We start from the raw sequence: 23,428 nt of genomic DNA on the forward strand, positions 1-23,428 counted from the left end.
TCCTGGTGGGGGGGGGGTGTGCCCCAGCCCTCCACTGGGCTGAACCGACCGGAGAATGGAGGTGGGGGCCACCGGGGCGGGGGGGACCTAGAAGAACCTGGGAAAGGGGCGACACCGATCGGCGCCTCCCGCGCCCCCGCGAACATCCCCGCGGCCTCTGCGCAGCACCCCCAGGGGGTCGCTGGCCGCGGGGCCACCTTCCTCTGCGCTCGGCAGCTCGCGGGAGCAGGAGACCGGTACGGGCGTGGCGCGGGGCCTTGGCTTGAGCACGTTCAGAGGGTCACCCTCGGGCGGGTCCTCGGCGCTGCGCGTGTGGCGCCGTGGGCGCGCGGTGTAGAAGTGCAGCAGCGGGACCTCGTTCCTGCGCGCCAGGAACTGGGAGAAGGGAGGCGGGTTGGTGCCGGGCTGGAAGATGCGCTTGGCGCGGCCCAGGCTCACCAGGTAGTGATGCTTCGGTGACAGGTAGACGTCGTAGCCGTTCTCCAGTGTCCACTGGCGGAACCTGCAGTTTTCCGGGCTGAAGTGATGCTGTAAGAGACACCAGGAGGTTGAGGGCCGCCGCTCTGCTAAGGGGTGACGCTCAGCCCAGCTCTGCGCCTCCCTCTTAGGAAAAGCACTGAACTTGGCCCGGCTTCAGAGCTTCCGGAGAGTGGCTGCTATTATGGCTCTGGAGGGCACTTCCTGGACTAGCGGGCCCAGCTTGCTGGGGGCAGGGCTCAGAAAGAGCTGATGACACTCTTCTTGTTCAGTACTCACCGCAGAGAAAACTAAACATTCCTGTTCTCATTCATATTCGTATTCATTCATTCTGTTTGTATCTCTGTTCATCTCTACTGTCTGCAAGGAGGACTAGACTAACTTTCATCTTCTCCAGCCCCTCCCTCCTCACCCCTCTGTCTCCTTCCCTGGGATTGACTAGATTTCACAGATGCTATGCAAGAACTTTACCACTGAGCTACATCTTTTTATCTTTGCTCTTTTGTGTTTTCTTTCCTTCCTTCCTTCCTTGTTTCTTCTTTTTCTTTCTTTTCTTTCTTTTTCCCCTCCTTTCTTCCTTCTCTTTCTTTCTTCTCTCCCTTTCTTTATTTCTTTCCTTCCTTCCCTTTCTTTCTTTCTTCCCTTCCTTCCCTTCCTTTCTTCCCTTCCTTCCGTTTCTTTCTTTCTTTCTTTCTTTCTTCCTTCCTTCCTTCCTTTTCCTTTTCTTTTTAAAAGGCAGAACCTTGCTGTATCCAGACTGGTCTTGAATTCTGATGTGTAGAGGGAGACCTTGAATTTTCAGTTCTCCTGCCTCAGTCAGCCGAGTAGCTAGGATTGATAGCACAAGCGTGTGCCGCGGGGCCTGGGTTGTACACCTTTCTGAATTCTGCTGGCTGGAAGGTGGTTGTGGCTGGTCTCTTTGGCTAGAGACTAGAACTGGGGTGGGCTTTGAAGGGTCACATAGAAGCCAGGGGACCAAGGTTAAGACATGATGTCCACTGAAGATCGGAGACATAAACTTGCTAACAGATATTCTGGGTTTGAACATTATTCTCCCACTAGTGCCGAGTTTTATTGAGTGCCTACCTGGATCTTTACACACTACGTTTGTTTCCCAAACTGCACAAAGGATTCTAAAGGTGAGGGCTTTCTGTGTGGGTAGGTATCTGTCTACCCTGGACAGACGGTGTCGTAGGTGCTGGAAGGTGTACAGCAGTAACAGAACAGGAAACTTTTACCCCAGGAACCTTGTAATGGGCATTGTGATAAGAGATTCCTGAATCAACCGGTCTTTTTGTGTTTCTACATCAAAACTATTGGGACTATGCTTTAAGCCTTTAGGTTTGGGAAACCTTGATTTATGATCTGAAGGACCAGACATCACCCCACGGGCACAGGAAATTAATCGGGGGGTCATTAATAGGAGGGAGAGCTGCAGGTCATGTGGACCGTTTCACTTATTCCAAAGGAGGAAACTGAAATTGGCAGGAGTGAGGGGAGTTAACCCGAAGCCAGGTCGGTAACAGAACTACGAAGACGCCAAGAGCCTCTCACCCTTTCTAATGTACATTAAAAACACGAATTGACGTGGCTTTAGAACCCACAACATACTAGGGACTGTGTTCCATGCAATTATGGGTCATACGAGGCAGGATGGACTAGAGGCCTAGAACCTCATTCCAAACCCCAGCCGTGAGACTGTGAGCATCCCCTCCTGAGACTGAATGATCGAGGGGCACTGGAAATGGGGTCTCTAAAGCTCCTGATAGAAATGCATGAGGTCTGGGAGAGATGGCTCAGTGTAAGCTTCTATACATCCTCCTGTCCTGGAGTTCAGTTCCCACACACAGACACGGGATGTTCAAAATCCAATCTTAGAAAAAGAGATAGTCATTCTGGTGGTGGTGACCAACACATAAAGAAACTCACCGATCCAAAAATGTTGCCGTGGGGATCCATACAAAGGAACCTTCTGGTCATGGCTCCTGTTATCACCACGGAGCCAGCATCCTCTGATGTAATCATCAGGGCACCTGCAAGAGGACCTCTCAGATCAGAATGCTCACTTATCCCTTCCTCGAAATGCTCGCTGAACAGACACCTATCCGTAGGGGTGGCATTACACAGTCCCCCATGTCTTACTGTTTCTTTCATGTCCCCAACTTCAACACCAACACTTATGCACCCTCTGCTCCATCCTCCCATGGCACGGGCACCTGATGTCCCAATAATCCTGTATCTCTGTGACATACAGATTGTCCTCCACCTGGTTGCTTCCTCTCTCTTTGTCTGGCTAGGACCTTTGAGTGCTTAAGGCAGCCATTGTGTCTGTTTCTATGACTTTAAAATCTATGTTGAATTTAATTCAATGATCCAGCTGTATAGAGCCTGGTTCTCCCTCACTGCATGTCTCATGCCTGCTTCCCTGCCTGTTGAAATTGTGTAACCTTCAAGGCCGGCTGCAGCCATCTCTGTGCCTTCTTTTTCTTAAGAATATATATATATATATATATATATATATATATATATATATATATATATATATATATATATATTGTGTGTGTGTGTGTGTGTGTGTGTGTGTGTGTGTGTGTACACTGTAGCTGTCTTCAGACACACCAGAAGAGGGCATGAGATCTCATTACAGATGGTTGTGAGCCACCATGTAGTTGCTGGGATTTGAACTCAGGACCTCTGGAAGAGCAGTCAGTGCTCTTAACCACTGAGCCATCTCTCCAGCCCATCTCTGGGCCTTCTTGTCACCCTAATCTAAGCTGATTGCTCTTCAGCATAGTGCCCCTGCCATTACTACAGTGTATGCCACTTACCTGGCTCTACCATATTTGCATGCCTAAAACCTTCCCTTCTCATGTTTAATAGTTACTAGAGATAGATAGAATTTGCTTTTTTGGACCCAGCCCTTTGTGCTTTTCTCACTTTGAGATGTTCTTCATAGATGCTGGTCCTGGGCTTCTTTCAATAGTCCCCACTTAAAAACTTTCCTTTGACTAAGGCCTGAAGCATGCTTGTATCCTCTTCACTTAAACAGTGGTTAATACCTTTAAATGGGCATCCGGTGCTAAGGGTAAGATTAAGCCACACTGTATTGTAAGATGAATGGCGATTCAGCAAGACTTGACACTTTCTCTTAAAAATAATTTACTTAGATGTTTAAGGATACTTCCAACTGCCTGCTGGAACTTTTCACAGGCCCAAGGAGCCTGCCCTGATCACACTTTTAATCTTTCTTGAGAGAACAGTCTATGTCTAACATACTGAGCATCATGGGATAATTTGAAGCCTAAGGCTCTTTCCTACACTGTATAGACTGAAGACTTTGAAGAGGAGCGAGCAGGCAAAGGTTAGATGTTGCCTCACTACAGAAGCTGCTGTAGAAGCTGGCTGATGTGCTCGGAGGGAATGAGGGCAGGCATGAGCCTGGGAAGATGACGGCAGAGAGGACCAATCAGGCAAAGTCATTTGTTTCAGAGTTTGTGTGTGCGTTAGCATTCAGGAACACTGGCAAGAGTGGAGGGGTACCACATGTGTTCCTCCAAAATGATGTCTGGCTATGTGTCTCAGATAGATGGCTGATTTTATGTAAACCCAGCATACACAGGAAATACAGAGGAATTTATGGTCTGAGAGCTTTTCCGTTCAATCAAATGGGGGACCAGAGATTACATTAAGTGAATTTTTCTTTTTTTTTTCTTTTCTTTTCTTTTCTCTTCTTTCTTTCTTTCATTGTGTGTGTGCCCTCTTAAGTACTCTATTTTAAATTCTCAAAACAACTGTTATTTTGTTAAAATTAACATCATTATCATTTTAGTAGTTGTTGAAGCATCTTTAAGAGACAAAGGATGAGCCAAACACAGGTCAGTGACATCTTCCTGCCCCGTGGCTGTAGCCTCCAACAGAGAAAGTGCTAAACTACCAGGAGACAACAAGTGTCCCTGCCCATGAGGGATGATGGCCCCTGTGTGGCTCCTCATGTACCCCAAAGCTACAGGAGTCTCACTGCCACAGCTCCCATCTTCAGAGCATAACATAGCAGGTCCAGCCTTCTTTACAGAGTTGCCACCATCAAATGAGCTAATGGCTTCAAAAAAAAAAAAAAAAAAAAAAAAAAAACCAACCAACCAAACAAACAAACAAAACACAACTTGCCAGTTGACCACGCTCACACGCTGACATCATGCCATCCTGCCTGATGATTGGAAGCAGTGAACACAGTATACATGCCCTCACTCTAGGGCCAGTTCTAATGGAAAACTCATGGAGGGAAGCACTTGGGTTTTTTAATGAAACCAACAAAAGCTAGCAGAAAAGTTCACTGGCCAAGCACCTGCTAAGCCACGCACCCAAAGAAAAAGTGGGCCGCTAAACCAGAGCAATAAGCAAGCCTCTTCTGCTGTTTGCAAACTCTGTGTGTGGTGGAGAGTGGGGAGCTGGCTTTGTCCACATTAGAAAAAGATTACTGACCCTGAAGAGATCCCAAGAGCCTTCTGAGCTCAGGGGAGCTTAGAGCATCTTTGAGGCAGTTCATTCCATTTTGTCAAGACCAATGACCTGAGTCGGACACTCAACTCTTAGCCAAGAAGTTACTAAAGCAAAACTTGAAATGGGACAGTAGGAACATTTGCCTCATCTTGTCTTCCTGAAGGCATAATGACTTCCAATGGTGCTGCATGCATGTGGTGTGTGGGCACACATGCAAACATGACAGTCAGACAGAGGAAGCAAAATAAATTAATAAAATAAGCAAATGAGGTCATAATTGTGTAATTGATTGGGAGGAAGATTATATGAATTGCATGTCAAGATAAGAACAAGATAAAGAGTCGTTCTTATTGAAATGCACTAGTAAGTAGTACATCAGCTTAGTGTTACTTTTCCCCCCCAAAGGCAAAGCTTACACAAGACAAAAATCATACACAGCTAAAGTCATGTATTGCTTCTCAGCCACATTCATTGCTCCTGGCTGCCTCCAGTCCTGATGTCTGTAAGCTCCCAAGGAAAAAGGCCTGTCATTTAGACCGCTTTCAGAGTAGACTTACCTACCCATCCTCCCTACCTCTGGCCTGAACTTTTCCAGACTGACCACGGAGAGGCCACCTTTCAGCAAAGAGATTCTATGATCCTAGGAAAATCATCGGTGTGTTCTCTAATTATAAGCACATGACCAATCTCTAGAACCAAAATAGTTCACCCTCATCCACTGTCCAGCCCTTGACATCACATGTAGCCTGGCAGCGGAAGTGGGGGCTGTCTTCCAGGGAGAGGGATAGAATGGCATTTCCTAAAAGTTTGATTAAAACTCTGGGAGGTAAGAGGTCTATGAAGAACAGTGTCACATTTCCAGTGATAGAGGGGTGTGTGGTGTTGGGCACCTTGTAGGTCCTGTTCCACAGAACACAAGCAGTTTGCGAGAGCCATGAAGTGTACTCAGATTTACTCCAGATTTTCCTTATCAGTCTCAAACCTGACTCCCAAGAGGTAACCCCAAGGCCCCACTTTATCACCCTCAGTTCTGGAGCATGCCTCGTATTTGGAGAGAACCTTTCTCCTCCTCCTCCTCCTCCGCCTCCATCTCCTGTCAGTGTAGCCTATGGGTAGGTGTAAACTGCTGGCTTTGCATGTGCCTATACCTGGCTGCTAGGTTTAAGGTCTGTTGGTTTCTAGCAGAGAGAAGGTTGTTTGCACAGCAAGGCCACATCCAGGAAACGGGCCCGCCTATTATATCAGCAAGCAATCGTAATCCTTACGGAAAGTTCTTTGGTGAAGTGCAAACTGTTACTGCTCGGTGCTTTACATAGCACTGAAACAGTTGCATCTTCTGTGCGCTCTTGGAGTATATTTTCAGTTTTGTTTTGTTTGTATGTATGGCTGTCTTGTCTGCATGTATTTCTGTGCACCACATTTGTGCATCGGAGGTCAAAAGAGGGCATTGGATTTCCTGGAACTGGAGCTATAGATGACTGTAAGCTACCACTTGGGTGCTGGACCGAACCTGGACCCTCTCTCTGCAAGAGTAGCAAGTACTCTTAGCTGCTGAGCCATCTCTCCAGCCCTATTTATAATACTTTATATGTATCTGTAAAATAGAAAATACATCTTTTCCAATACCCGTCTCTCTTGTCATTCTATTTTCTATGTATTATTTCTTATGCTGGAAGGGACTATCAATTAAATACATATAGTTGATTGACAGGTGTGGCTTGCGATCCAATTTTCCATACACTCCATCCTTAAGAATATTCCAATTGTTTCACATCCCAGTGAGTTCACCACCAGCTAATCGGTTTTGTTAGCAACTAAACACATTTCAGCTTCTCAGAGAAGACCTACCAACCACATAGGGTACCCCCGAGGCACCCTGTAAACCTGTTGAGTAGATGCATTCAGTTAGACCTGCCAAGACAATACATCTTGGCAGTCTGTCTTCAACACAATGTCCCTTGAGAAGGTTTTGTTTTGTTTTGAGACAGTCTCACTGTGTGACCCTGACCTGTCTGTCCCAGTTAAGTTGTCTGGACTATTCTTCTCTTTGAGTTCTTGTCTTTCTATCCATCTTTCCCTCCAATTCTTGAACGGAAGGAAAGAAAACTGTCTCTCATCATTGGATATGGGTTACAACAGCAATTATTCAGGTTGAGAAAAACCTGGAAGTTAAATAAAGAGGAAGAAAAAAAATCTTCCTCTTAGGTCATACACACACACACACACACACACACACACTTACACATATAAGAAGCTATAAAATTCATCTAGCCCAAGGCTTCTCCAATACGTCTGTAGGTCAACAGCAAAGTTTTCCCTCTTCCCAACCTGGAGCCCATACTCACTGTAAATGGTCTGATGAGGTGAACCATCTACATGGCCGTCCCTGTGGATCTGTAGGTGAAAGCTGTTCCTGGCTGTAGCCGTGTACAGGTGGGTCAGGCTTCCCCAGTTGGAGCCAAACAGTGGGGAAGTGTCCAGATAGGCTCTGGCAGTGCCCAAGCTGCAGACGGTGCACAGAGCGCCCACCAGGAGTCTGAGGCAGTCCCTGAGCATTGCTCAAGGCGCTGAGTGGCTAATGCTGAGTTTGAAATCTGACACTTCCAGACAGGCTTGGAACCTTGCTGGCCTCTCTTCTTCCAAGGAAGAAGCTGAGAACTGAGATGGGGATCCTGGGCTAGATTCCCTCCTTTTTTCCCTGGGACTTTTAAAGGGTGGTGGTGTGACATCAAGCCACATCCTCTGTGTTGTAATCATCCATCCAAAGAAAAAGCCCAGACTTCTTAGGCTTACGGAAGGTGCCTCAGTTCCAGGCACACACTACACGCACACACACACACACACACACACACACACACACACACAAGCTCGTGCACACACCCCTCAATTTCAAGCCAGTGTTCCTATAAGTGAATGATGTGTGGGCAAAAGTTATCTGTGACCCTGGGTCATCCATTGACCTGTCCCACTTCCATCAGGAAATGTGAAGGCAGCCAGCAGTACTAAAACGAAAAAACAGAAAACCAGAAAGCCGCCTCCTCGCTAACTCATCTCCCTCTACTGTGCCTGTTTTGGTTTGTTCAAGCCTTCTACTTCCAGCTGCCAAGTGTGTGCGTGGAGCTACTCCTGGCTGCTGCATCGGGCAGGTGTCTTGATATATAAAGATACGTGATGCTATCAGGCCAACGAGACCCCCACCCCATACATAGACCTCAGGAAGCATGTGTTAGGTACGAGCAAGAGCTCAACACCTCCCATTGCCATTTGCAAAGACCTCAAGACAAGAAGAAAGAAAACAAGGTCTTGAGGTCAGCAAAAATGGCAAGATCTGGTTTCTCAGTTTCCCTCGTTTGGGTGATGCAGGGAACTAAACTGGCAATTATGGCTTTGCCAATAGGAAGGAGACTCATTTGGAGGACTGGAATGGCACTGCTGGCTGATCGGAGGGGTCAGGGGTCAGGAAGCATCCAGGAGCTGCAGGACTGGGTACCTCCCCAGCCAGTGTCCACACCCTGGGACCTTGTGTGAGTGGATGCCTCTCTGCCGAAACTGCTCTGCGCATGCCCTCTGCAGAGGTGCATCTGATGCAGGGGTGTGGGCTGTGGGGTTAAAGGCAGAACTAACATACAGTCATTGGATGGCAGGCTGCTGGGACATCGGCAATATAATGGCCACAAGGAGAGTGTTACTCACTCAGTGCCCCAGGTTACTGAGTTCCTACAGCAGATGAGTATCCTGCAGGAAAGACATCAGAGCTGATGGGGGGGGGGGGAGCAAGGTGTGGCAAATCCAGGGGAGGAAGCAGATAAAGGCGAGTAGCCTTCGTGTAAAGCATGTAGATGCTTGCCCGTGGCTGAGGCCCATTCCACCTTCAGTTCCAGTTGGAGCCAGGCTCCTGTAGTCTACAGAGTGTTTTCTCACCTGCTAGTTCTTTGAACTTCATTGCAACTCTATAAGACAGGCACAGGCTATTAATATTTAAAGTATGTATTTATTATTAATTTACTTATTTACCAAGACAGGGTCTCACCATGTAGCCCTAACTGGTCAAACTCACGGAGGTCTGCCTCCTTCTGTTTCCTGATTGCTGGAATTAAAGATGTGTTTACTAAGGCTGGTCTTTAAAAAACAATTGTGTGTGTGTGTATGTGTGTGTGTTGCCACTCCGGGGAGTGTTCATGTGTGTATGTATGTGTGTTCGAGTAAAGATCAGCAGTCAACCTCAGGGTTGCTCCTCAGGAACTGTGAACCTTATTTTCTGAGACACTGTCTCTGACCGGGACCTAGGATTTTTCGATTAGGTGAGGCTGGCTGACCAGCAAGCCCCTGGGATCCTCCTGTTTCTTCTTCCCCAGACTGAGATCACACCCTTGTAAGTGGGGGCCTGGGCATCAAACTCAAATCCTCAGGCTTAGGTGGCAAGTGCTTTGCTAACTGAGCTGTAATTAATTGTTATTAATTATAATATTAATGTATTTTAATGCTATACGTGAGGAAATGGAGACTTGGGATTCATGATGCCAAAATCGAAAAGTAATACCCAGTAGAGTTAGAACTAAGTCTACCGATACCCCGGGATGCTTCTCGAGGATGAATCACAGCCACAGCTAATGCCCACTGCGAGACCACTGGTCCTTTTAATAGCCTGCTTATTTCTCTCCTGTGCTAACTCATTTAATGATCCTGTAAGGAGGCCATTATACATCCATGTTCTGTATATATGTAAGGAAGCCAATGGGAAGTGTCTAAGTCACTTGCCTAATTAGAGGTGGCCAATGCACACAGAAGGTGGCAGTGACTAGTCTGGACTCCGGATCTCCTGAGCCCTTTGAATGACATGTTAAATTTCCACAGCCCATCAGAGCCAGAGTTGTGTGACCTAACCCTTAATGAGAAAGTCCAGGTAGAAAAGACATCACTCTTTTTCTTAGTAAACCACACTCTCTCCCAGGATATATCTTTAAGGAATATGTGCTTGTCACTCCAAGGTTAGAGAAAAGTTTCCTGACATGTAATTGCTTGTGTCTGAGTCTGATTTAACAGACTATTAATTCATATTTTATGGATATAAGGGAGAATGGTGGCACATGACTGTAACACAGCATTTTACAAGTAGGGGCAGAAGGATCAGGAATTCAAGGTCATTATCGACTATAAAGGAAGTCTGAGGCCAGCCCGGGCCACACAATAATCCTATTTCAAAAGCTTAATGAGTGTTTAAGCTATCAGACTTGGGCTGCCCTCAGCCTTGGTTAGAGAAGCGTCATTGTGCCGAGGGCAGCAGCGGATGCAGACACTACTGTTCAATGTGTCAAGAATGAGAGGCTGAGTGCTCAGTCCTAAACTGGACATCTATATTGGCACCCACCCACATCAAGGCTCGGAGAGCATCCCGCACCAAGGCGCAGAGAGCATCCCGCACCAAGGCGCGGAGAGCACCACAGAAGAAAAAGTGGGGAGAGTGCAAGAGCTGGAGGTGGGGCGGAGCACTGTGAGGTGCTGTCTTCTAGACCAGATGCAGCCATTGCACTCACAAACTCATAGCAAATATGGTTGCCTGTGCAAGGTCAAACCAACCTTCCCCCGCCCCCCACATAGACAGAATAGATTTCCAGGCCTCACTCCTTACTGAGGAGCTGTTGCTAGGGGAAGGAGTCTCTCTCTCTCTCTCTCTCTCTCTCTCTCTCTCTCTCTCTCTCTCTCTGAGGATGTGGTGACTAGTGGGTTCCAATGCTCCAGTGATTGTCCCCCACCCAAACATGTACACACAACACTGACTGGTCTTGATTGGTTGTCAAGGGAACAGATAAGACATTAAGTTGGAAGAATGCATGTTGAGAGAGATAAGGGGGGGGCTCGAGGCGGCTGACGGAGCAGATGTGGTCATGGATGATCACATCCATGTATGGAATTCTCAAAAATAAAGAGAAAATTTAAAAAGGAAAACATTAATAGCAACAACCACAACATTAATAGCGGCAGCCACAAAACGGTTCGTAAATACAGTAGACCACTTTAGCTAATTGAAGGAGTAACTGGCTCTCAGAATTGAAATGCAAAATTTCTCAGAAACACTTGCTGATTGGTAACTCCACGTTTCCTCTTCCGGTTAAGAGTGGTAAAGGGCTGGGACGGTCCTGTGAGACAGTTTGTGGCTACCGAGAATCTTCCCCGAGAAGAGAGGCGAGAAGGAGGGAGTTTTAGGAATAAAGAAGAGAAGACAGATTTTTCAGGGCTTCCAATGCTACCGAGAAAGGCTTTGCTCACTCCCGGGCTCCACCGGAGCAACTCCGGTGGCAAATTAGCACAGTGTGAATGAACTGTTAAGGGAATTCACAAGAACCAGGTCATCAGAGGAATGACGCAACTCTCCAGCCTTGAAGGAATGGGCGAGTTAAATAAGCTTTGCCAGAACGACGGGGAAGGCCATCACCCACCATCTCTGGCTGGGTTCCTGGGGAGGTTTGGGAAACAGGCCTCTGGCTCTTTCCACTTGTCTTAGGAGAAAGTGATTTCCACAGACTTTCCTTCAAAGAGAAGCTCAGATACTCAGCAGCTGGATCTGGAAGTGGGAGCCTTATCTCTGCGGGGTGCAAGGGAGAGATAGATGCTCCACCCTTGGCAAGAGCAATGGTGGATGCCAGGCTCTCCAACTAGTTCCTTGCATGTTGTAGTATGGAAACGTTGAGGACCGAAGATGAAGTTCGTCCATCGGAACAGGATTGAGGCGACATTTTCAGTTCCTGGGAGCACTTCCTGCTAGAGGACCCCAGAAGAACTTTAAAAACCCAAACATTCTAGGATTGGTCTGATTTCATCTCCGCTGAACCAGAAGGAGTCAGGATGGGGGCATCCATTATCTGTGCTCTGTTCAAAATAAGTTGGGATATCCGGATAGTCCAGTGTTCATTAACAACGGGCTGGGTGTCCTGGCATGCACTAGATTTAGCATGTAGAAACCAAGGCTCCCTTTATGGGCTTGCTCCACATCCTACCATCTTATTCGCCACTTAACTGCAGGTTCAGATGTACCTATTTGGAGACTGTATAAGAACACAGCCTTTCTTTAGAGCCCATGTGTGGTCTCTAAGGCGCCCAAGGATAAGCCTTGGCAACACCTTCAGAGATGTTGGTTTTGAGTCCTTGCATCTAGAGGGCACTGTCACCATTTAGAATCCTGGAGCTGGTGTGAGCCTCTGAGCTCAAAGTGAAGCTCACAGACACCATATGTGAGAAGGAACCTCCGTGCTGTGGGTGCTTTTTAGGATGTCTCACATGTTGATTGCCAGAGGATGCCGGGATGTGGCAGAAAGGCTGGTCTCATCTCTATCCTGCCCTGGAAGCCCTGGGTCGGGGGAGCATTTGCTGGGGAGGTGTGTGGTGGTCTTTGCTGAAGTCTCTGCCATTATACTCAGAGATCTGTGCTTCAAATATGAATAGAGACAATAAGGTTATCTTTAACTTGTTTTCCCCCCTATCAATCACATGTATTTGAAGATTTCTTAACATTAAATTTCAAAAAAACATTAATTGTTATCTTATATGTGGCTTAAGCATCTGGGTACATATACTATGTGCATGCAGGTGTCTGCAGAGACCACAAGATGGTGTCAAAGACCTGGATCTCAAGTTCCAGGCAGCTGTGAGCCACCTGATGCGGCTGCTGGGAACTGAAGCCTGCAAGAGCAGCAAGTGTTCTTAACAGCTGAGCATCTCTCCAGCCCGACATGAGCCATTTTAAATGAGAATAAGAAATTTGTAAACAACTTAGCTCTGCTATTCTACCCACAAAATCAGTTCTAACGGCACAGATTTTTAGCTACAAATGGTTAAAAAGAAAAGAAAAGAAAACAAACAAACAAAAGAAAAAAAAAAAAAAAAACCCAAAAACTCCAAGGCTGCCACAGCCCTAAGAAGACAGCCTGCACAAACTGCCATGATAATTTAACAGTGTCTCCAATGACTTCATATGAGCCCGGATAATTCAAACGATGAGTTACAAACATCTTAAGGGAAAAAAATTGAACCCTATCAAAACTATTTAAAATATTTAAATGCAGAAATCTCAGTTTCCCTGCCAGGTCTGAAAGTATTGTATACAAAAGTCCTGGTTTCAGTCACAAACAGAATGCGTGGAATGTTCGTGCTTTAGGCCAAATAAAACCACCCCGAGCCTCTTTTCTGTATAATCATTTCCCAAATATAATGTAGATAAGAGTGGGCAACACAGGACGCAAAAGCAAGTTTGAAAGTGAAATTTCGAGATGTTCACAGAAACAATCCCACCTCATATTGTAGCTACAAAGGAAAGACATTTGTGAGGGAGTCGTCGAGAGCGCCCTGGCCATCTTTAGTCACAGGCTCTGCCTAGGGTTCACTCTATGTGCTTCTCATAGCATGTGATTAGTTCACGTCTGTGAATGCTGCCCATTCTGAGGACTGATGGGCGTCCCAGGACACAGGACCCACTCAGATTAGGAGATCTAGGGGAAAATAAAGTCACTGTAAGAATCATCCAGGCTGTGGAGGTCATAGTAACACATACACTGCTGTCTGCAGACATTCTGTGTAAGCCTAATAGGATGGGGACCACCGAGCCAGATGGATAAGCCTTTTCATCACGCAAGAGCAAACATGTCCACAGGGATTCATCCATCTTCTGTCACAGTTAGCTGGCTTCGTTCCACTCAACTGTTTTTAAACTGAGCTTGCATGTCATGCCAGAAGCCACTTCTAAAATAACTTCTTTGAGTAAAAAACAACGTCATGGGGCTGGAGAGATGGCTCAGCGGTTGAGAGCACTGACTGCTCTTCCAGAGATACTGTGTTCAATTTTCAGTAACCACATGGTGGCTCACAGCCATCTGTAATGGGATCTGATGCCCTCTTCTGGTGTGTCTGAAGACAGGAACAGTGTACTCACATATATAAACTAAATAAATCTTTAAAAGGAGGAAGAAGAGGAGGGAGGAGGAAGATGAGGGGAGGAGGGGGAAGAAAAAAGGAGGAGGAGGGGGAAATGCCTCAATCAGATTGCCTGTAGGCAAGTCATTTTCTTAAATAAAGACCGGTTGGGGGCTGGAGAGATGGCTCAGTGGTTAAGAGCACTGACTGCTCTTCCAGAGGTCCTGAGTTCAAATTCCAGCAACTGCATGGTGGCTCACAACCATCTGTAATGGGATCTGATGCCCTCTTCTGGTGTGTCTGAAGACAGCTACAGTGTGCTCATATACATCAAATAAATAAATAAATCTTTAAAAAAAAAAAAAAAAAGACTGGTGGGGGAGGGTATAGCCAACAGGCAGGGTATGCTGCCCCTAGGCAGGTGGTCTTGAGGTGTAGAAGAAAACAGGTTGAGAATTCACGAGGAGCAAAGCTGTTTCTCCACGGCTTCTGCTTCAGTTACTGTCTTCAGATTCCTTACCTGAGGTCCTGCCCTGACTTCATTTGATGACAAACTGACTGCAATGTGGCATGTGAGATGAAGTAAGTTCTTTCTCCCCCGAGTCACAGTTTCTTTTATTACAGCAAATAAAAACCCTAGCTAAGACCTATCCCACATGCTCTCCTTTGAGCCACTTCCCTCCACCTTCGACTTGTTTTTCTCAGACTAGGTCTTGCTCTTTCAGTATAAAGACTTTACAACAACTTCACTGACGGCTGGTAGGGTTCCCTTGACTGGGATGTTCCCTAGGCTGTGATGGAAGACACAGGGAGCATCCTCATCACATCGATCCTGACAGAGGTGATTGATCCACGGTGGCTCTCAGTCTTCTTTTCTCCTTGAAGGTCTGTCTAAAGGCCCCAAGCACTGATAGGAGGACTTGACAGTCCCCGTGTGTCATTTCCTTGTGGTTATTCTTCCATCATAAGCTTCATGACACCATTGCTTCAGTGATTAGCACACTGAATCCAGGCAGATGGACAACTTAGCTATCTTGGACAAAGGTTCATTCCTTGGGTCCTTGACATCTTCAAGGGAGATGCCATAATCTTCCAAAGATGTCATTCACGTGTCTCATCCACTTGACAGTAAATTCATGCTTCTCTGGCTGGGGGAAGCTCAGTGATAGAGTACCTGGCTATTGTGTGCAAGATCTGGAGTCTCATCTCACCACAAACCACTAGCAAACCAACCCAACACATGTGTCTTCCATCCAAGCAGTCTCGCCCTTAATGTGTCAATCAACACCATCAGAGAGGCCTAGGTATGAAGGGCACAGTTTTGACCACCAAGAAGCTTCCCATTCCCCAGGTGGGATATAGTTTCCGTTTTCCAGTGTTTCTTATTGACAATGTCTAATTACTGATCATCCGTTTATGCTCATTACAGCCCTGTGAGCTGGGCTGAGAACCATTTGTGGGACTTTTCCAAGAGCTTTCTGGCTCCCGATACACACACAGATTATCTATCATAGGGACCTAAGGGAAAAAAAATTAAAAGCACCATTTTCAGCTGGAATTTATTAGAAAGCCAATCATTAAAAAAAATATCTGGAATAGAAAGTAAAAATTTCCCCATAATTTCTGGAGATAAGATGTTATTAAAAGTAAGATGGAGACCTAGAGGACAGTGACATTTATTTCTATACATTATGATATATTATAAATAGGTATATATTCTTCCATACACATTTAAAAAGCCAATATTAAGTATACACTATATTTGGCATAAGTGTATCTTGACCATCATTCCAGGTGATGCATTTCTCCTCCTCCTTCTCTCCCTCTTTTTCCCGAAGTCTTACTACGCTGGAAAGAGCCTGGTTTTGAACTCTCTCTGTGTAGCTTCAAATGCACTCTCCCCTTGCCTCAGCCTACCGAGAGCCAGGATTCCAGGCACGTGCCACCAATGTGCCACCAAGCCAGATTACATCTTCCTGTTAATAGTGACAGCCGAATATATTCACCGTGTGCCTCGCATTCCTGCAGTGCAAGATGCGAAGAAGTGGCCCACAATCCCTTCCATGTCTGTTTGAGGGCCTCGTTTCCCTTAAACATGTAGGGTAACCAAGGCAGCTGGCCTCTGGTCTCTTCACCGGCTTACCCATGGGGATGGAGAGGAGGATGCTTCACCCACTGCAGCACCCTAGGAATTTCTCTCCTCCCTCCATCCCTTCTGCTGCCCTTGTGCCTTTATTTCTGTCACCCACTTCCCAGTTTACATCTTTGTTGTTGTAATAAACACCAGGGCCAAAAACAACTCGGGGAGGGCAGGGTTTATTCGTGTATCAGCACTCGATGGCCAGCAGATGACAGTGACCCGGGATAGGCAGGGAAATCAATGCCCTGGGGACAAGGTCTCTTTGGGTGGGCACCAGATACTTCTTTTCCAGGCGGAGGAAGAGACAGAGGAGAGAGCTCTGGGTGGATAGTCCTCCAGGCTGCTGGCAGGCTGCAATCCTTTCTTGCCTTCTCCCTTCTTTTCCTTTGTCCAACCCCAGGTTGTTGCCATTCCTTCTAGGCTCTGCCCCACAGTTATCAGGTATGCCTGGCTCACTATAAAAGAGGCTGCTTGCCCCCTCCTCTCTCTTTTCTTGCTCCCTTCCCCTCTCCTACTTCCTCTCCACGTGCTCATGATGGGCCTTTACTCCCTCCTCCCCACCCCCTGCTTTCTCTGTCTCACCTCCCCTCTTCATGCCCTAAACAAACACTATTCTATACTATACTTTCCTGTAGCAGCATGGGCCGGCAAAAGCACGCCCTTCCCCCACACCATGCTGCGCCTCCACCAAACATTTCTCCTGGCTTCTTTTCTTTATATAAAACCCAATACAGGGAAGACAAACATACTCCCAAGACTAGGAACTGCGTAGGGAGACAACAACTGAAGCTTGGGACTGCAGAGGAAACGTGTGTGTGTGCGTGCGTGCGTGTGTGTGTGTGTGTGTGTGTGTGTGTGTGTTATGCTCACACAGGCTATTTCATCAGATAAGTGTTCCAAGGCCATCCGTGGGACTCAGCCCACCCTTTCAGGATGCCTGGCCTTGTCACGAAACCCACGTAGGGAAGCAGATATCCTGGTTCCCACTCACCTCTTAGGAACCGGTGACCTGAGCTAGTCTATCTGCGGTCAGGATGTTACATATCCGGACTCCTCGGGGTCCTGGGACTCCTTGCCCGCCCTGCCTCCTCTCCTCCCTGTGGACACGTAGTCACTGCACGCTTCTCAGAGGGCTATTTCTAGCCCAGGAGCTGGTAATTTCGTCCCAGCCTGTCAGCTCAGGCTTGTCCATGTTTTAGCTGGGACATGCAGCCTAATGGGCTGGGGGTTCCGCAGAATGCAGGATGTTGGGGCTTCCGGAGGCATGCTAGAGGTCAGGATTACTGAGATGGGGGTGGGGGGTGGGACATGCAGGACGCTCCTGCAACGTGGTTGGAAGAAGCTGGGTTGGAAGGGAGAGTCTGAAATGCTCCCTGCTGTAACAGCATCTTCCCTGGTGAGAATATTTTGTCCTTGGCAGAGCGAAGAATAAGCACTATCCTGCGACTGAGGTCAAACAATCTTGGTCAGAAAGGAAATTCTTCTTTCACCAGGCAAGTCGAAATTACTAAAGTATCCATTTAGGGCTGGAGGGGGGGGGGGTTGCTCAGTGGTTATCTTTTCTTAACTTCTAGCACCAGCTTGCTGGAAACCGCTCTTCCAAGGGGACCAAAATCAGGTCTTTAGCGTCCATATTTGGACTGATCACAACTGTCCGTAACTCCAGCCCACCCTCTTTTGGCCTTCTACTGCACTGAGGCGCATAAACACATATATACACATAATTAAAACTAAAGATAAAAAAAAAATCTTTAAAAAATCTCCCAGGTGAAAGGATGGGTTCCTTCTTTCGTTTGAGACTGAGATTAAAGGCTGAATGTAACCCTGGGTTCCTGCTCTAGCTGCAACAGTTGGCCTGCACTGTGACCAAGTGAGCCTTTCTCACATGTGGCGGATGGAGTTTGCTCACGTTTGTGTGGGTCAGGAAGTAAAGTCCGGGACTAGACTCCAGAATCACTCTACGTATCATATCCAGCACCAAAACCCAGAAATTTCTCCTATAGGAACCCTCCTTCTAGAACTTTAAGTAGCCTCTTCCAAATGGTGCCACCACCTAGGGATCAATCACATGAACTTAGGACGCTTCCCCCCATAAGAGGCTTCAAAGGTTATCTCACTCAATAAATGTTTCCAGCTCCACCTGCTTAGCTGGAAATCCAACTGCTTCATGTGTGCTCACGGCTGGATAAAGTTCCACTGTGTATACACATTTGACCTAGCCCCTCAGCAGCTGATGGGCATCTGGGCTGTTTCCATGTCCCAGCTCTTGGGAAGACAGCAGCTGTCCATAGGATGGCTATGTGTCTGTAGTAGGAACTAGAAGTCCTTGGGTATGTGCCCAGCAGTGGTAAAGCTGGGTCATGGGACTGAGCCCACTCTCACTGCTCCTGGGTGATACAGAGGTCCTTACTGTCAGACTTTCAGAGTCCTTTAAGCACACCCTTGTCATACACAACCACTCTTAGAGTAGTCTTCCTTGGAGGCTGTAGGTTCCCTGAAGTCAAGCCTGGTGTCTTTTTACCCATGTGTTACTGAATTTAGTAGTACCTAGGATATATTAATGTTATACATCTATACACACATATATGTGTATACAAACATATATATGTCTATATACATATATATGCATAGAATGGGGGAGGGCTTTTGGGGTCGCTTGGCAAGCATTTGACATTGGGCCAGGACAGGGAAGTAAGCTCAGGGAGGAATCTGATTTTAGGCTAGAACAAAGAAGTGGGCTTCAGACAAGAGTATGACTTTGGCCTAGGACAGGGAAGTAGGCTCAGATAATCCTGGCCATCCTCACAAGCCCTTAGAAACAGTGATCACTGGACTTTGTTTATTGTCTTCCTTGTTCCCTTAACCTAGGACTGAGCTTATTATTATTTGCATGTAATTAAAATGGTATAAAAGCAGACTAGAAAAAATAAACCCGCCTCAGCCTCAAACCTGGCTGGGGTCATGCTGCAGTATTGTCTAATTGTCTCTTTCTTTTTAATCCTCGCTCTACCGGAGAACCCACTGACTGACTAAGCAGGCTTGGTCATATAACATATACGTACACATAAACATTCACATGCACATACATATACACACATATAAACACACACACATATATACATATGCATATAAAATAATTAGATATTTGGGGTTTTTTTAACTTGGAAAGAACTTTGTAACTGGAAATGGACACAGCATGAATGCGCATACACTTTTCAGAGACAGCTGGGTATTGCTGTGATAGCTAATCTTGGTTGATAAAAACTTTATCTTGGGATAAAATGGCAAGAAGCAGCAGCCCTGGACAGCTAAGGCACACCACATTGCTTACTAAAAACATGGCAATCGGGGGAAGAAATGGGGATCCCTGAAATGTAAAGTCACTGGAGACGATGACTAAATTGCCTTCAAGTGTGCAGCTGCTCTCTTCCCAAGAGCTGGGACATGGAAACATCCTAGATGCCCATCAGCTGCTGAGGGGCTAGGTCAAATGTGTATACACAGTGGAACTTTATCCAGCCGTGAGCACACAAAGATTTTCAGTTAAGTAGACAGAGCTGGAAACATTTACTGAGTGAGATAACCCGGCTCTAGAAAGATAGATACCATGTTTAGATTCATATGTGGGCCTCATTGTTGAGTCTTTAGATTTGTGTTTGGCTTGGATCTGCAGAATCGAGAGAATTAGGAAGGGCCCATTGTTCAGGAGGGAGAATAAAGGGTTTCAGGGGAATGATAAGGCACAGATGATGTAAACAAGAAATGGAATTTTGATTGGGGGGGGGGAAAAGGAAAAAATGCTATCAAAGTACTTTACGAAAATTTGCATTAAAAAAGCATTTGACTGGGCATGGTAGCACACACCTTTAATTCCAGAACTGGGAAGGCAGAAGCAGGCTGATCTCTGTAAATTAGAGCCCAGCCTAGTCTGCATTGTCAGCTGTATTTCAAAATAAAACAACAAAGGGCTTTGGTTTAAAAGATATTTCCTCTTTACCTTGCAGTCTGATAAGTCGGCCAAAGTCAGGAAAGTTGACCTAGGGAACAGAAGGTAATTACTATGTATGGCTACATTAGTGAGACAATTTCCTTTTACATGAAGACGTACCTACTTTTATTTATGTTTTACCAGCATGTTTTTCTGTGTGCAGTGTCTCCATCAGCCAGAAGAGGGTGTTGGGTCACCTCAGGCTGGAGTTACAGATGAATGTGAGCCACCATGTGGGTGCTGAGATTTAAACCCAGGTCTTCTGGAAAAGCGATCAGTGCTCTTAACGGCTGAGCCATCTTTCCATCTTCGCCAGTGAGACAAGGGTGATACTTCAGCCTATCTAATATTGAATAGAACTGCTTCATGATGCATAATCATTCAGAAAAAGACAGACATGCTATCTGCTCTCAAAGTGTCCGTGCAAGAGGACACTCCAGGCCATCAATATGTGACAAAGATCATGGTGTAGGGATCACGAGGGGGTAGAATACAAACACCAGAAGAAGTAACACAAAGGCCAGGGGGACACAGTTAAAATGACTCCTGGAAGCTGACTAGCTCTAGAAACTGCATAAAAGCAGAGGGTTAAAATGAATTCATTCTCCCCAGAAACAAACTTATTATAGCTCATTGCTTTTGGCATCTCTTTTTCTTTCATGAAACATTTTTATAAGAAATTATACTAATAAATACTCTGAAAAAAAAGTAAAATAACCAACCAGTCAGCCCAACCCCCCAGCTCAAGACAGTAGGGCAAACGGTATTCCTCCTACCCCCCATGTCTTAGGTTTGCTGATAGCACTGTTGGGCAGGACTTAGAGAGGAAGATTATGACCTGAGCAAGGATCCAAGTCTCGGCATGTTTGTGCCGATATTCTACATCTTTTATAGCAACAACCAGGTCAGGGATGGTCCTGACCATGGGATCTAAGATGTCTGGCTATGAGTGTTGAAACAAATTTTAGTGGCTAAGACAATTAACAGCACCATCTTACCTGGCACCTTTACCTGAAGTGCTCTCTGAGAACCTGGGCCTGCTGTAATTCTTCCTGCCCGTACCTTGCTTTCCTGCATTGCTAAGGCCCCCAATGAGTGCATCTGGAGAGGACACTTAGTTTAGCAAGCAGGAAGTTCCCTGCCTTTTCTCTACAGGTTTATGGCTCCAGATTCAAAGGCAGGGGAGCAGCAATTTGTTGAGACTCCATCAGTCTGAGTTCACTTTCTGGTAATAACATTTAAGTGTAAATGAAATATAAAAAATTATATTTAAAATATAATTTCAGCCCTAAACACAGGACAAGGTGTCCAGGCTTTGTGAGAGACTGTCATGGCTCCACTGTGGGATCCTAAGGTATGCAAAATGGCCCGTTTAGACTCTGTATGGGTGTGTCTTCAGGAGCTTTGGCTGCCCGTCTTCTACTCAAACAGAGATGCCGCTTGCTCAACTTTATATGCTCCACAGAAGTGTGTGGCAAAGCAGCCAGCACACATGGCCTTCCACTGTGTCCAGAGCTGGCCTACTTTCTGCTCAAGGACCAGGCTTCGAGGCCTGTGCTCTCTTACACACCACCCTGTGACTTTCCTTTCCAAAGGGCTTGGTCCACCTCTCTCTACCCTCTTCATCCAGATGCCATTTACTCCTCGGCGCTGGGATAGTGACCTCTGCTGGGATCTGCCATTGATGGGAACTGAATCTGGGTTCTCTGCAGGAACAAGCAGTGCTCCCAACTGCTGAACTGTCTCTCCGGTCTGTCAATAGCTTTCTTCCCCGTGTTCTTTAGTATGCTTCTGTTTGCATGCCGGCACGCTAGTCACAATTCAGTCACTGAAAAAAGCCCACCCTACAAGTACAGAATTTTAAGGTCACCCATCACCACCCACATTTAGTTATACTCCTGTATACTTGGTTATAAGCAAATAGAATCCCAGCCTAGCGACTCATTCCAGTAACTGCAGAATTCTAGAGGTTGGGGCAGAACTATTGCCTTGAGTCCAAGGCCAGTCTTAGCAATGGTGAGGAAAGAAGAGGGGGGAGGGGCAAGGAAAACCTTGGCCACTTTTACATAATGTGTAAATAGGCCCAGCAAATATATTTCTACCTCTTGACATCGGACATCACCGTGGAGATGGTGGCCGGAGCTTGAGATGGTGTCAGTTTCACAGAGGTATCTGGAGGCTGGGAGGTAGGGACCCAGAAAGAAGGCTGTGGAAGTGTCCCCACTTTTGAGGCTCCTGTTGGACAGTCACAAGCAAGATGTGGAATAGGACCTGGCCATGAGGCTAGAGGGCAGGAACCACAAACTTGACTTTAGGGAATTTAATGAGGCTATGTCATTGAAGGTCACTTCATTAATGCTGTATTGGTATTTAGGATTGTGTGTGGATGTATTCATGGACGTCACGTGTACCCACGAGTGCGAGGCTTGAAGGCAGAGGCTGACATTTGTTGTCCTTCCACTGTTCTCTACCTTATCTACACATTCATATTTTATTTGATTCTTTTATGTATAGGAGTGTTTGGCCTCTCTTTCTGTCTCTGTCTCTGTCTCTGTCTCTGTCTGTCTGTCTCTCTCTCTTTCTCTCTCTCTCTCTGAGTGTGTGTGTGCACACGCACGAGTATGCCATGTGCATGCCCAGGGCCTGAGAAGGTCAGAGCAGGGGTCCTCTGCAAGAGCAACAAATGCTCATAACCATCTCTTGGTCTTAGCCATCTCTCCAGCCCCATCCTCCTTCCTTTTTGAGAAAGGATTCCTCCCTGAACCTGTGGCTAGATTGGCTGGCCTGTGACCTACTGAGACCCAGTCCCCTCCCATAGTATTGGGGCTACAGCTGCATGCAGCCAGACCCCATCCATCATGGTAGGGAAGGCATGGTGAGGCAATTTCCAGTCATGATTACTGTTCATCTTCACCGTTTTTCTGCTTAACAGAGGAAAACATTCTTGTGGTAAGGTCGTCATGCTTGGTGTATGAGCACTCCCTGCACTCACCCCTGGAGGGGAGCCACAGTCAAGAGTCAGCACCGTATCTGGGTCTGTTTAACTAAGTTCATGGCATCAGATGCTTAGGCTGCTTCCAATTCTTCAGTATTAAAGATAACATTTTGACGAGTAGCCTCCTACGCAGACCGCCCCCCCAGACACACGTATGATTATTTCCTTTGTGTAGATTCCTAGAAATGAAATTACTGGGCTAAAGGGCGAGGCCTTTTCAGAGCTCCTGATAGACACTGCCAAAGTGCTTTCTGGAAGGATAGGACCCGTTGTACTGTGGCCAACACTGATGAGCACCCACGACTCTCCCCACTTTCCCCGGGATTTCTCAACCCCTCTCAGCTCTTTCCAGGGAAGCCATACAGCTTTGTAGAGGGCACTTGAAACCAGACTCCTCTGACTAGGATTCAGAGGACCAGACCTG

At 46.5% G+C, this 23,428-nt stretch overlaps 1 protein-coding gene across 1 annotated transcript; it reads right to left on the reverse strand.

The window, feature by feature from the left end:
* Positions 1-87: 87 nt before the first annotated feature.
* On the reverse strand, positions 88-7,533 carry FGF23 (fibroblast growth factor 23; the record flags this gene model as incomplete). The annotated part of the gene is made up of 3 exons (XM_080914398.1): positions 88-528; positions 2,407-2,510; positions 7,323-7,533. 3 exons carry the CDS (start codon positions 7,531-7,533, stop codon positions 88-90), a joined length of 756 nt encoding a protein of 251 aa, XP_080770524.1.
* Positions 7,534-23,428: the final 15,895 nt, after the last annotated feature.

The sequence above is a fragment of the Micromys minutus genome (assembly GCF_963924665.1).
Source record: "Micromys minutus genome assembly, chromosome: 3".
NCBI classification, from domain to species: domain Eukaryota; kingdom Metazoa; phylum Chordata; class Mammalia; order Rodentia; family Muridae; genus Micromys; species Micromys minutus.